This window comes from Bos grunniens, chromosome 2 (assembly GCF_055505025.1).
Source record: "Bos grunniens cultivar Pamir isolate PY7600 chromosome 2, Bosgru_T2T1.0, whole genome shotgun sequence".
NCBI lineage: Eukaryota > Metazoa > Chordata > Mammalia > Artiodactyla > Bovidae > Bos > Bos grunniens.
This window is the reverse complement of record NC_141166.1, coordinates 18,976,418-18,991,248: the sequence shown is the minus strand read 5'-3', so window position 1 is coordinate 18,991,248 and position 14,831 is coordinate 18,976,418. Positions and strand designations below refer to the sequence as shown.

Sequence of the window (14,831 nt, the reverse complement as noted above, 5' to 3'; positions counted from 1 at the left end):
TTAGAACAAACAAAATTGATTTCTCAAAGTCCAATAAAAAAAAATTAGTTCATCCCTCATTTTCAGAAAGACGAACTATTGAAATTCTCTCAAATTTTATGCAACTGGCTTAATTTTGAACCTTAGGAAGGAAGGAAGGAATCTCCTCCCACTTTTTATGTTCAAGTTGCTATTCTTAATTCTTTGAATAGCGCAATCAGCCATGACGCAAATCAGAGCTGTGATGATCTGCTTGAGTTGAGATGCATCTATACAATTGAGAGTTATGCATACAGCACAGAATATAAACCAAAAGGTGAAGCAAACTTTATTTTCAGGTAAAAACAGGAACCTGATGAATTATTGCAGATTTGAGAAATCAGCACATCAAACAACAGGACAGAGCACTGCTTACAGGTGTTCTGTCTGTGTCGAGACAAAGGCCGGGATGTTTGTCCCAGGTGAGCACTGGGAGGAGGGTAAGAGGAGACTGGAGCAACCAAAGACGGTGGGGAAAAAACTTAAAAATGAGAACAAGGGGGAAAAGAAAAAAAATTTGTTTTTTTACTCCAACAGGGAATGAAAACTGCTAATTTTGCTTAAAACCATATATATCAATTCAAAATGCTCTGGCCATAGAATAAACATTGGCCAGGCCAAGTTGCAGAACTTTTTAACCGACACAAAAGAAAACAAACAAGCTCTCCCTGCGTCCACTACGGAGGGGGTGGCTGCAGGAATCACCATGTAATAAACAGTTCTAGTGTGTCCCTGGTGTAAGGCCAGTGATACCCCACGGCTCTGTTACATCTAAACTCTTGGACAAAGCTACCTAGTTATAAGGGCTGAATTATACTGACAATATACTTTAATTCCATGAATTTTAAATTGTATCTTAATTTGAGAACATGGAACAAAAGCCCATGGCTGACGAAGATGTACCAACTGTGGATTTTGTACACAAAAAACCTGTGTGAGCGGCACAGACAGTACACTGGTCGGGGTGGGCAAACTCGAGAGGGGTGGGAGGGCACGGAGCGGAAAGCACAGAGCTCGCCTGCTCAACTGTTTCTGTCAAACACACGTGAGCCTGAATTTCTGTACAAGAGTTGTCTTTGGAGGAAGCAAAACTGCAGACTTAGCTAGATGGATACACACAGCCCAGAATTAAACTGCACAGCGACATTTATTGTTTCAGCCTGGAAAAACATCCCTTTTTTAAATTTCACACAGCAAAGCAAGTTAAAAACTTCACTCGTCAAATAAATGATAATTTAAACAAGAACTTGCTAAAGAAACCTCATCACAACAACGTTTTAGGGCCTGATCACTTTAAGTCCATGGGGCCATTAATGAAGAGGAACCAAGTGTCTCTTATATTCTGCAAGCCATTTTCCTACAACGGGAAGGCGTAACATGTTTCCTTGACTCAGGTGACACACTTAGAAAAGAAATCATGATTGCTGTCTTTTGCTGTAACAGGCAGACACCACGCTTCCTGATGTGATCAGGAAAGATGGAACGACTGCTGCCCTTCTCTCGCAGCCATCAACAGCTTTTCCCGCATTATCTCGAGGCTTGAATAGTCCGGCAACTTAAGATAGTTCACACAGGTCATGACAGAGGGTAGGAAGTCATCTGGGTTCTCTGTTGATTCGAAGGTCTTCCGGACAATGGTCAAAGGTGGATTCAAGCTCCGGAAGCCTGATGAAGAGGGAAGGAAGAAGGACAAAGGAATGTGGTAAGTTTACAGGACGCCCGCCAGACAGCACAGGGAAAACTCGTGTCTCAACCTTGAGGAGAATCGGTCTGGAATCACAAGCATAGGCACCCTTTCTTATCTACTTCCATCAGAAAACGTCCCACACTGCTCTGCTGCACAAAATGACCACAGAGAGAAGGCACTTTTTCTTCCTGGGTAATGAACTCTACCCATTCAAGCTACACGGAGTGAAAGGACTCTGGTGCCTGCTTTAATTACATTCAAAGCCACTGTAACATGGCGGCAAACAGTGCTTTATGCTTTCCTTATGTTTTAAAGAGTGTCAATTCAACCCATATTAGGATTCATTTCTGAAAAAACAGACTTTAGAACCACTTCTCATCTAAGGGTTTATAAAATGTACAAATGCCTGAGAGTCTGAATAGAGGGAAGCAGCATTACATGTACATGAGCAATCCTACTTCAGTGTAAGAGTCTCTATGAACTGCCTTGCTAGTGATCTCTCTTATCTCTTAGTACACTGAAAACTTAACATTGCAATATTATACAACTAGAAAGAAGAAGAAAGTGTTAGCTGCTCAGTTATGTCTGACTCTTTGCAACCCCATGGACTGTAGCCCACCAGGCTCCTCTGTCCATGGAATTCTCCAGGCAAGAATACTAGAGTGAGTTGCCATTCCCTTATCCAGGGGATGTTCCCAACCCAGGGACTGAACCCAGGTCTCCCACATCGCAGGCAGATTCTTTACCATTTGAGTCACCAGGGACTTAAGAGGCACTTGTAAGTCAAAAAATATCCTGCTGTTGGCACTGAAGTTTTGCATGCACACACACTCTCTCTCTCACCACCCCCCTCCACACAGCTACAATAAATCAATAGTTGTACCCACCTCCAACAGGCAATCGTGGGCTACCTGTCACAAACTGGAGAAATAACCTCTGCTGTTCATTGTCAAAACTACTGAGAATCTCAAACAAGAACTTCACAGCCCGACTACAACAGAAATAAATACATCAAAGTTATCTCATCATATTAAAATATACTTCTGACTTACAATGAGCTAGAGACTGTTAAATGTAAATATGACTACATATGAATTCACTTTATAAATGCACACAAATTTGTTCTGTTGTTACAGCTGGAATTCAAATGGAATAGTTACTCTGGTGATAAATGAGACTTGTCTGGGACTGTTACAGGTATTTCCACTCTACTGTACATAAAATGGGTAATGGGGTGACAATGGCATCCCCATCTTTGCCTATCCTGCCCATTTTCACAGAAACACTTGGGGCAAAAAAGCCCAAAACCCCTTTCAGTCCTCAAGTCCCAGTCTTGAGAGAAATGAAGCCAAAATATTGGAAAGCCTCCTTTAATAGATAAACAAACTTTAAAATCTAGACCTATGTGTGTATCTGAAACCTGGCAGAGCCCAGGCCTTACCTGTCATGAGTGTAACCGTGATCTGGCCTGCAGCATTCCATCAGTGTCTTTGCATCCCAAGTGTCTGCTTTACTACCACACAGAAGCTGATCCAGCTGTGTGTTTAAACAAGGGCAACAGATTACTACGGACACAACCGAGCGAAGTGGCACACGTTCTGTTTTGTGGTGTGCTGATACGAAGTCCACAAGCTTCTGCCTGGTGCTCTGTATACAACGTGCTCTTCCACTATTAATCACAGATTCACTCTTCTCTGTAGCTGACAGGAACAGGTGCCCTGACCATCTGCAGGGACTAGGTTCCAGAGAAGCCTTTAACTGAACCAAAACCTACCTAATTCTTCCCATTTCTTTAGAGGCTTTAACTTCATAATCTACCTCTGACCAGAGAGATTGTATAAATCCTGACTTCTAGAAACACAAGGGCACACAATAACAGAAGCTAACAGAGAGAATACTGAGCAGGAGAGAGAAGTAGGAGAAGAAAGCTGAACCAACAGCAAACAGGGAGGTTTTCCCGCTTTGCAAAGGCACTTCTATGCCAGATGGTTGTCTAGGACTAAGACAGTCAATATAGGACAGATGTTGGAAAGAAAGAAATGCTCATGTCCTTAGGATAAAAACCTAACATCAGTATCCAATTAAACCATCTCTCACCTGGTTGACGGCCCATTTGCAGGATGACTTGTCTACTTTGAGAAAATCTATTCCGCACATGTGAAATTTGCTATCTACTACATGTCACTCACTGTCAAGTACTTTATGTATCTTGTTCAGTGAGACAGAGTTTACCTCAATTTTATGAACGAGTCAGTCAGGTTATATACGAAAACCTGGATAAGGTCACATAGCTAAGCAGTGAGGTTGTTGATTAGTTACTAAGTCGTATCTGACTCTTTGCAACGCCATGGACTGTAGCCTGCCAGGCTCCTCTGTTCATGGGATTTCCTAGGCAAGAATACTGGAATAGGCTGCCATTTCCTTCCCCAGGGGATCTTCGTGACTCAGGGTTGAACCTGCATCTCCTGCACTGGCAGGCAAATTCTTTATTGCTGAGCCACCTGGGAAGCCCCAAGTAGTGAGGACCAGGATCCAATTCCAAAAGCAACCCTTGCTGTTCCAGGTGACACTTAGTGCCTAAAGGTGCCAGGTACACACGTTTTCAATAAGTAGCAAATCAGAGTGGACATAAAAATAATTGAGATTAAAATGCTAAGTCGTTCAAAGATTTGCAGATTCAGCCAGAAAATATATTATAGAAAAAATACTCACATCATAATGAATATTCTTCCTCACTCAGGAAATGATCTTATTTTTCCCAAACTACCCTCTTAAAGCACAACGCGCCACAATTTTATTTGCTCATAACAACAGGGTATCTGACTAAAAAGCACAGAGATACCTCACTAAGATAATTACAGGTATGGAACTAGAGATGACCATTTCTTTTGCACACAAGCTACTCACTTCTTCTGGGTAGAAGTACTGGAGATGACTGAGTGGGAAGACTGATTCAAATCCATCTCTAAATGAATCAAATTGCCTGGAAACACCTTCATTTAGTGCCCAAAATATAACCAGCTGCAAAAAAAAAAGAAAAAAGGTCTCTTTAAAAATCTGTGACCAGAGTTCAAGTTTCTTTCCTATTTAATATTTGGCAAAGTACAGTGAAATATCCTTCCTGATTACTTAAAAAAAAAAAAAAAAATTCCAAGGTCTTTAGAATATGTTCCAGAAAACTGCGTAACAGATAGGTGAGGTCAACTTCTGATTCAGGGTCTGGCCAGTAAGAAAATGTAAAAAATGCCACATGCATTTATATTTAGTGTGTTTTAAATTTTTATTTATATAATATCCCTGTGAGTTACAAATTACCTTATCAGATGAAAAACAGATGAAACTTCCCAGGAGGATGAAATGTTATTGAGAATTAAAGATAACATTTCAAGAGTCACAATTAATTTTGGAAAAGTCTGGTCTCAGATCTGTAGGTGGCTTTCTAGAATCCAATGCTCTTTCCATTCAATGTCAGGAATAAAACAAAAGAAACTTTTCCAAAAGTAGTGATGATAAAGACATATAGACTGCAATCCAAAATATAATTTGGATCAGTACAAAATTGTTTTTCCTTAATAAATAGGGTCAAGGATGGTGAGAGGGCAAACAAACATAAACGTCTCTACACAGGTATGGAGAACATCAAAGGCAATGAGGTCAAGTTAAGTGGCTTGAGGAGAGACAACACAAGGGATGTTCCTTTTCACTCATGTTTTTCTTAAACTAAGAAAATATGATGTTATTATATGGCATTCAAGCTTGAAGGCAGAGAGTTCACAGCTATACATGAGGCACTGTGAAATACCTGACAATGTCTCAAGTGCAAACCAAAGTTAAGGCCTGAAAAAAGGGACTTCATATAGTCACCCCAGGCATTGAAGGTCTCAAACCAGTCCTTGCAGCAGCTCCCAGACACGCACCTGTGCTCCCTGGATCACCCACCCTCCCCCTCATAGCAGTCGGCCCCACCCCACGTGACCACCGCTGGCCTTCTCTCCAGGGGATGTGGCCAGTACGCACTCTTAGATACTCCTCCAAATTGTGGATGGTGACCGGTATATCCTTTCCTCCTTTCTTTAGTTCAATGTTAGGAAACCCTGGCAGAGTGAAATCCAATCCCAGATCCTCCACGGAGCAGCCGTTCATAGTCAGGGTTTCTAATGCATATTGGAGACTCTCTTTGGTCTAAAAAAAGTGGGGGAGGGTGTTTGTCACAAATAATAATTCACTCATTTATGTTTGTGTTTATAAAATAAAAGGCTAATAAACTTCATAAGTTTCTTTAGCTCTTAGGCTGTTCTTTGTTATAATTTACACAAAGTCACTGAGATCACATAGGAAATAAACATAAACACTTCAAAATCCAACTATTTTTATATAAGAAAACAAGACCGAGTGTTCCTTCAAAATGAGATGTTTGCTACTCAGTTTGACCATACTCAGATTTCACAGGTCATAACAGATAGCACCACTGGCTCAATGACATGAGTTTGAGTCAACTCCGGGAGCTGGCAATGGACAGGGAGGCCTGGCGTGCTGCAGTCCATGGGATCGCAAGGAGTTGGACACGACTGAGCGACTGAACTGAACTGAATTGTCTGCATAATGGTTGATTTAAGAGTGCAGGCTCTAAAGCCAGACAAACTTTTCACAAATTTTCAGCTAATCTTAATGAATTCAAGGGGGAAAAAAAAAAGTCACTCAGTCGTATTCGATTTTCTGGGACCCCATGTACTGTTTGTTGCCTGCCAGGCTCCTCTGTCTATGGAATTCTCCAGGCAAGAATACTGGAGTGCTAATTCCAATATATGTACGTAGCAAATAATAAGTAATACAACACAGCTAGGAAATTGCAAATACAAATAATGTACTTTCTAGTCAAAGTAGTTAACTTGTTTTCCCTGCAAGCTCAAATCTAAAGAACATTCAGAGATCCTTCATTCGATTACTGCAGGCCCAGCATTAACAACTCTGTATTCATACAGCAACACTGCAATGAAAACGGTTTCAATGAATTCCTAAGAAAAGTCAAGTCCCACTCTAAAGAGAGATGCATGTTAACAGCAGTTTGTATTACTCACTTTTTAAAAATGCTTAAGATTTTGAAGGCCTTATATAAAATATTATTTCTGAATCAAAGACCAACACACACACACAACTGCAAATTCTCTTTGAAAATAAGATGTCAGGAGAAAGAAAAAGAAGTACAAGACAAAGAAGGTAAATGACTTTCTGAATTAAAGATGCCCCTGGGTATGAAATTCATAGCGGTTAGACAGTCAAGATACAGAAAAGTAATCATTTAACAACAATAAAAAAGACTAGCAAGTTCTGGTTAACAGTCACTTTTTAAAAGAGGAAACGGAAAGCCGCTTAGGATTCCAGATAATTCAAAACACAGAGCTGGGGCGGGGCAGAGTTATTTAACATTAAGGTAAAATACTTTGTTGAGAATGTTTGCTTCTCTGCAAAAACACATGCTTAAGTCTCTCTCACTTTGGGTACATCATTTCATGACACACAAGGAAGGTTTTCCATTTTTCATTTGAAATGCTTGTCAGCAAAAGGACTTAATAAAAACTCTTCATTTTAATGTTCTCCCACTGGAAAGCTCTCAACAACGCTATTATTGATAGGAATCTGGAATATACAGAACGTCCTTGAGATGTTTAAAAGGGATTAGCCATTTTACATATTACATATTAAATTAAGAGTTACGCTTTAGCCCATTTTCCACGTATTTTTCTAGAATTTAAATTACCAAGTGGACGCTCAGCTTGGACACCTTGTTCCATCTGTATGCTTTATAAATAAGGAGGTAATACATTTAAGAATACCACCAGTCTTCAAGTTCTGGTTGAAGTTTTCTGGAATGTGGTTCTTTTGCTATGTGTCTTACACTTTTAAATTGGTAACATCAGAATAATAAACATTAGAAGAACAAATCTCAAAAGATCTGAGGAAGAGAATGCAGCAGACTACACAGGAGACAAGGATACATAAGAGAGCTTGTAAAAGCTCTAAGACCATGGCCTCCAGAGCAGAGAGCCTGGGTTTGAAGTCCAGCTCTCAGGTATTTCAGCTAAGTGACCTTGGGTAGGCAACTCAAACCATCTGCCTTGGGTTTATCATGTGTAAGTGTGTAAATGTGTAAAGTAGGGACAACAAAAACATGTGTATTTCACAGGGGATTAAATGAATTAATACATGTAAGGCTCTTGGAAGAGGGTCATGAATTGTACTTTACTGGTGGGCGGAGAGGTTTGAGGAGGGGTGGTTTGTGGTGGTACTGCATTATTTACCTAAGAGATGATCTTGAATAAGATTATAGTAGTTTAAATTTTACAAAGTTGGTAAGCATAAGCCTAACTGGTGCTAAAAATCCTAAAACAACAGATTTTATATAGAAAAGATGGATCTGGCTTCTTTAAAAATGAATTTCTCTTAATAAATGTTTATCCAAAAATTACCATTAATAATTATCAATAAATATGGGAGAGAAAATTCTTACAAATCATCTTCTTTCTTGACAAAAAGGTACTCTAAAAGCCCCATCTCCAATAAGCTCCTGAAACATAATGTTTTACCTAGCTATAGAATCTTAATTCTTTATTTTTATTTTATGCAGTTTACAAAATATATGAGTTGATTTATCACTGGTCCATGTTACTTGCCCCAATATAAAGACATCTGACTCTATGCTGCTTCTCAAAAAATAAAATTTTGTCTTCTTCCAATGTCAGATACAGAACCCTACTCTCAGACTGAATCAAATTATTTAATTTTGTTAATATATGAAGAATATACATTAATGATATAAAGATCAAGATTATTCATGAGATCTAACAGAGAAATCTCAACAGAAATAGTAACACCACCATGACCTTTAAAAATACCTTCCTGAGATTTCTCTAGAAACAAATGGGTTGTTCCTAAATTAAGCCATCTTTTCAGAAAATCAATCTGCTGTCCTGAGAATAGCTTTATTGATTTAAATGCTTACTGAAAGAATTCAATATGACAGAGTATCTGCCTGGATACACAGTGAAGTCGCTCAGTCATGTACGACTCTTTGAGACCCCATGGACTGTAGCCTACCAGGCTTCTCAGTCCATGGGATTTTCCAGGCAAGAGTACCGGAGTGGGTTGCTATTTCCTTCTCCAGGGGATCTTCCCGACCCAGGAATCAAACCTGGGTCTCCCGCATTGTAGGCAGACGCTTTACCCTCTGAGCCACCAGGGAAGCCCTGGGCCCGAATACATAATGTCCACCTAAAATGTAATAAACAAGCCCTATGGTTTTAGTTAGGGTGTATTTTATTTGCTGGTCAAGTTGCTTACTCATCATCTGGTGTTATTACAGGCCATCTTACCCACTGTAAAATCATGTTTCAGCTGTTATAATAACAATTAAACTCTTCCAATATAAAATAATAACCAGGTCAAACAGAAATCACTTAACACAGACCCCATCTTCTAAGCCTACCTGGGATTTATCTTGTTCAAGTCTTTTCTTCTGTCTGACGATGTCTTCGAGGTGATACACTGACCTGGCTACAACTGGGTCAATGTCAAACAAATCGTGTGACGTCAGCGAAGTTTCTTGCCGGAGCATCCATTTATAAAAAGGTAAGCCCAGGGGAAGGTCCACCTAAAAGAGAAGATGCAAATGCTGTAGTCACATTAAGCTTCTAACAGTGCCTCCATGGGAGAAGGCGATGGCACCCCACTCCAGTACTCTTGCCTGGAAAATCCCATGGATGGAGGAGCCTGGTAGGCTGCACTCCATGAGGTCTCTAAGAGTTGGACACGACTGAGCAACTTCACTTTGACTTTTCACTTTCATGCATTGGAGAAGGAAATGGCAACCCACTCCAGTATTCTTGCCTGGAGAATCCCAGGGATGGGGGAGCCTGGTGGGCTGCCGTCTATGGGGTCGCACAGAGTCGGACACGACTGAAGCAACTTAGCAGCAGCAGCAGCGCCTCCATTCTTTAAATGACACTCCAAGAAGTCATTTTAAAAGGTGAAGTAATCCCCGGGGGGTGGGGGTGAAGACGACAAATTTAAAAACTGTTTCTCTTATTACATAAAACTGTCCCCATTTAAACTCAATCTGGGGCCCTGACAGTGGAAAAAAAAACTGAATACTAAAGATTTCTATTTAAACACTGACCCTAAAAAGGAAGCGTTCAACGATGGACGTATATTCTCCTTAAGGACCTCAACACCAAGAGATGTTCAGAGGCAGCTTACTCTATTTTGGACCAAGTGAACATAATTCTACTTTAGCCTGTATTACCGCACATTCAGAAACAAGAATTTTAAAAGAAACAATTAGTTGTAATTAAAATGAAACTTCAAAAATAATTAACAGCTCATTTTTTTCAACCAGGATCCCCCAGAGATCAAGCCACCCTTGATTCTCTGAACCTCTGCTACCACAGAAGTGGTCCACAGACTGGCATCTGGGTATCACCTGGATGCTGGTAAGGAAATGTGGAAACCTAGGCCTGACCCATGAGCTGCTGAACCAAAACTGGATTTTCAAAGAAATTCTCCAAGCAATTCATGTGCACATTAACATTTGTGAAAGCGCTCTCTTAAAATACAGCATTAAGTGTAGGGGATTAAGGGACTGGTATAGAACAGAAGTATAACAGAACTGAAGAAAAACAACTCTAAACTTACCAATCTGAAATCCATGATAGCCTTGGCCATTAGTTTTCCTAAGAAGCGAAACTTCATTTTAACCTTTGCGATATGAGCTGGCTTAGCTGTCCTACCAAAGGGAAGTGCAAACAGGCCTTGGAGGTTTTGAATATACTTGGTCCCTTCTTGGCTTCCTATAAAACGAGTAAATCATCAAACTTTAGGTGTCATTTCACAAAATAAGGCAAAACCCGGTGTTTCTTAAGAACATTTAAGAAATTCAGTATTCTCAGGATCAGTCAGTAGATCACAGAATGAAGTCCTCTGGAGATGGAAGGGCCTCTCTTGTTGGATAAATGAGAAAACAAAGGTGAAAAGAAATGTCAGAGGTCCTGGCCCGCCACTGTAAGCTAAACATATATAATGAATTGTTATGGGCCCTTTCCCTGATAATGACAAACCGACACACTCACAAATGAGTTATTTACCTTTTGGATTGCTAAGAGTTACTTCTTCCCCTCTCCAGAGACCCAAGTCAGCTCTCTGCAGTTCCTGAGATACAAGTGCATAAAACTCCAGTGTAGGCCCAAGACCTGTGCCAACCTACAGACGAAAAAAAGCAGAACAAGGGAAAGTTTACAATCTGTGCTGTCCCCTTTTTTAACGTGCTGACCTTTTGGCAAAGTCGATACTAATAGCAATTGTTTATCAGGATATATTCAAGCCTACCCCCCAAACTGTTGTCTTCCCTCAGTCCTGGTCACCTAGATGGAGAGCCCTTTATCACTTCCCACTCCTTGTGGCCCCAACATTTAAATTGTATGGTTTAAGTTCGTACACTGACAAGATTAGTCTTGTAGCCTCATGCCCTGGCCTCAGGGATAGATGGCAGTGTCTCGAAGGGATCCCCTTCCCTTCTCTCTTTGTGAACTGTTCCCCTGGTCCAAGAACAGTTTCCATGTCCACTCTGCAGCAGAAGCCTCTGTAGCTTTCCAGTTACTCTGCTCCTTTTTCAGAACTTACATTCTGGCTGCAAAAGGACTCATCACCTTACACTGCCATGATTTCACTCTATGCTAATGGCGTACCTCACCTGGGTTAACTTTAGTTCACCTTGTATCCTTTATAGTGCCTGGGAACATATTAGCCATTTAACAGAGGTTGCTGAATAAAATACACATAAAAACATGAAGGTCTGAACCCACATCAGCACCCACAGGGCTAACTCAGAGTGTGTTGGTGCTGCTTCAGATCCGGGGTGCCCTGGAGTCTCCCAAGAGCCGGGATACATACATGGGAGTGGCATGCCTTGGAGAGTCTGATTTGGGAGGTCTGATTTACAGCCTGGGCACTGATATTTTTAAACAAGCTCCAAAGGGGGAGCACTGAGTAAAAACCCCGGCTCCATGAGACACATGATCCTGGCAGTCATCATTAACTTTCATGTCCTATGTGCTCACACCATAAATCAGATATGCAACTAATGACAAGTTAATACCATAATTTATAAGCTTATTCTGTTTATAAGCTTATTCTAACCACAGTCCTGTTAGGAAGGTTCTATTTCACTTACTGATTACTAGTAAATAATGGGCATTATCGTACCATTAATATGGTTACTTTTTTAAAGGCACCCCCACTAGCTTAGATCTAGTCCACTGAGTAAGTGTAACTTTCTAAACAGCTACCTGCTTGGACCTGGCAATGCTTCCTGCCCCAGCTCACATCAGTCAGTACATAGTTTTAACTGCTATCAGCATTTACCTCCTGTTGCAACCAAAGCCTTGGAGCCATCCATGGCTCTTTCCCTTCTTGCATCCCATGTAACAACCCTCCATTAAACACTGGAAGCCCCATCTTCAAAATCTGTGCTAAACTGGTAACCAAAGGATCTCTCATCTAGCCCAGTGCTGGAGCCTGCTAAGTGGTCTCTTGCATCTCTACACCTCACATCCTACTCGAACAGCTCGAGAGTGATCCTCATACAGCCCAAGTTCACGTCATTCCTCCATGCCCTCCAAAGGCTCCCCATATCTCATTCAAGCAGAAGCTCAGATTCTGAGCTCGGCCTGCACGTCCTGTGTGACCCCTTGACACCTTCTAGCTAGCGTCATCCTTCAGCAGGACAAGAATTCTGCCTCAGGGCTTTTTGCTTCACTTTTCTTTTGCTAAGAGAGAGTCTTTCCCCTAGATAGTAATGCTTGTGGTGGTTTAGTTTCCAACTTGTGTCTGACTCTTCTGACCCCAAGGACTGTAGCCCACAAGGTTCTTCTGTCCATGGGATTTTCCAGACAAGACTATTGGAGTGGGTTGCCATTTCCTTCTCCAGGGAATCTTGCCAAAGCAGGGATCAAACCCTTATCTCCTGCACTGCATGTGAATTCTTCATACCTCTAAGCCACCAGGGAAGTAACAGTACTGGCTGTTGCTCAAGTGTCAACTTACACCATCCTACCCCCGCCCCCATCATGCTCTTATTTTGCTTTAGTTTTCTTCAGCACACATCCTAACATATATATGTGCACATGAGTGAGTGAGTGTGTATTGGCCTTCCCAAACTAAAAGCTCTGTGACAGTAAGGACTTTGTCTCTTTTGTCAGCTCTGGAGAAAGGTGGGAAAAGGCAGCAAAGAAAAAAACTGCATTAACACCTGGCGTCCACCAGATGGTGCTTTAAAGCAATTATCCCTATCTCCTTTCAGCATAATTACCCCAGGCTAAACAGAAATCATAGATCAAAGCAGCCTATTTTCTTCATCCCAATACTGTTATTTCTAACAGGAAAACAGACTCAACTTAAAATATTAAATGACATGGGAATCACTGCATCCACCTTCATTCTAGCAAGTCTCTGCGAGAGAGGAAGGACCAGGGCACAGCTGCTCTGACAAGTCACCCTCCACTGGGTGACCAACAACCCTCCAGACCAACCGAACCTTTTCAGGGATTTTCATCCTACCCAGCCGCTTCTTAAAAAAAAAAAAAAAAAAAGCAGATATTCTGGTTTTGCATAATCAGTTTTTAAAGGAATGTGGAGGTACAAAACTTGCCAATCTCAAAATGTTTCTTTGGCATGTGGATCACTTACAGCGGAGAACAATCAAGGCCCAAAAGACGGAGAAGAAACTTTGACTCACTCACTAACTGCCTAGAAGAATTAGACAAAGGGCCTGTCCCCAGAATAGGGCTATCACCAGTGGCATCTGCAAAGAATACAGGCCAGAGACGGCCAGGGACAGTTTGGGGGGTGGGGCGGCGGGGGACAGAGCTTTGAGAGCAGAGTCCACTCTTGGGTCCCATTGTCGCTGCCTGGCCCAGCAAATATTTATTTACGAAACATCTGCTCCATGTGAATTGCCTTCCTCTCCTTTGAAGTCTGAAACCACTACCCCCACATCCTCTTTTGTCTTTGGGCTAAAGGTGGTATTTAAGATGAGAACTTTAACCATTTTGATGAGTTAAGAGTCTGTTTCATTTTTTCCTGTAATCTGTCCCATGCCAATTTTGTAGACCAACCAGACGAATCTAGAAGGGTAGAGGAAAATGTCTTCCTCTCCAACAGGCAGGAAAAACATAAAGGTCTAAAAACAAACACTGAAAAACAAAAACAGTTTGACAACTCTCTTATTTGAAATTTTCAAAGTCTTTTTCTTTCCAAAATTAAAGCTTATATACTGCTGCTAAGTCACTTCAGTCGTGTCAGACTCTGTGCGACCCCATAGACGGCAGCCCACCAGGCTCCCCCATCCCTGGGATTCTCCAGGCAAGAACACTGGAGTGGGTTGCCATTTCCTTCTCCAGTGCATGAAAGTGAAAAGTGAAAGTGAAGTCGCTCAGTCGTGTCCGACTCTTAGCGACCCCATGGACTGCAGCCCACCAGGCTCCTCCGTCCATGGGATTTTCCAGGCAAGAGTACTGGAGTGGGGTGCCATTGCCTTCTCCAGCTTATATACTAACATATATTAATACCATGTGACAGATAATGTGCTTTTTATATTTTAGCTCATTTAATCATTTTAACAACATAATGGGGTAGGTACATTTATTGTGCCCTTTGCTGGGTTATCACTGGGGAGTTTACATAACTTGCCCAACTTCATATAGTCAGTAAGTGGCAGCACCAGACTTGCCAGTCTAGGCTCCTAACCTTTCACTGTTGGGGCGGCTGGGTCACCTGTAGCTTCAAATCCTGGGCTTGGGTGGTTTGCTGGGCCCAGAGACTGGCTTAGTTCCTCCCTGGCTTACCAGTCATCTCTATTTGATAATGGAGCCCATTTCGTTCTGACATTTTAGATCAAGTTTCTTCTAGAGCTAGTGAGAAAGACTTCCTAACAGCCACCAGCTGACTTAAACGGTTGAATATGACTTATAACCTGAGGCCCTGGGCACATATGAAGCCAGCACCTCTCCCAACTCCTCTTTCCCAACGAAGCCAGCTCACGGACTCTTTGCTTCCAGAATCATCAGGTGAGACTCAT

The 14,831-nt window shown here is 41.5% G+C and overlaps 1 protein-coding gene across 50 annotated transcripts in view; it reads right to left on the bottom strand.

Annotated features, from left to right (window-relative positions):
* Window positions 1-1,146: 1,146 nt before the first annotated feature.
* TRIP12 (thyroid hormone receptor interactor 12) overlaps window positions 1,147-14,831 on the bottom strand; it is a 151,338-nt gene continuing 137,653 nt past the window's right edge. For all 50 annotated transcript variants that reach the window (XM_086337098.1, XM_086337122.1, XM_086337219.1 and 47 more), the window contains 8 exons: window positions 10,843-10,957; window positions 10,394-10,548; window positions 9,189-9,353; window positions 5,723-5,887; window positions 4,613-4,726; window positions 3,147-3,241; window positions 2,593-2,696; window positions 1,147-1,683 (listed from right to left, as the gene is read on the bottom strand). In XM_086337098.1, coding sequence (XP_086193224.1) covers window positions 1,487-1,683; window positions 2,593-2,696; window positions 3,147-3,241; window positions 4,613-4,726; window positions 5,723-5,887; window positions 9,189-9,353; window positions 10,394-10,548; window positions 10,843-10,957 — 1,110 coding nt within the window. In that variant the 3' untranslated portion in view covers window positions 1,147-1,486. The remainder of the gene's footprint in view (window positions 1,684-2,592; window positions 2,697-3,146; window positions 3,242-4,612; window positions 4,727-5,722; window positions 5,888-9,188; window positions 9,354-10,393; window positions 10,549-10,842; window positions 10,958-14,831) is intronic.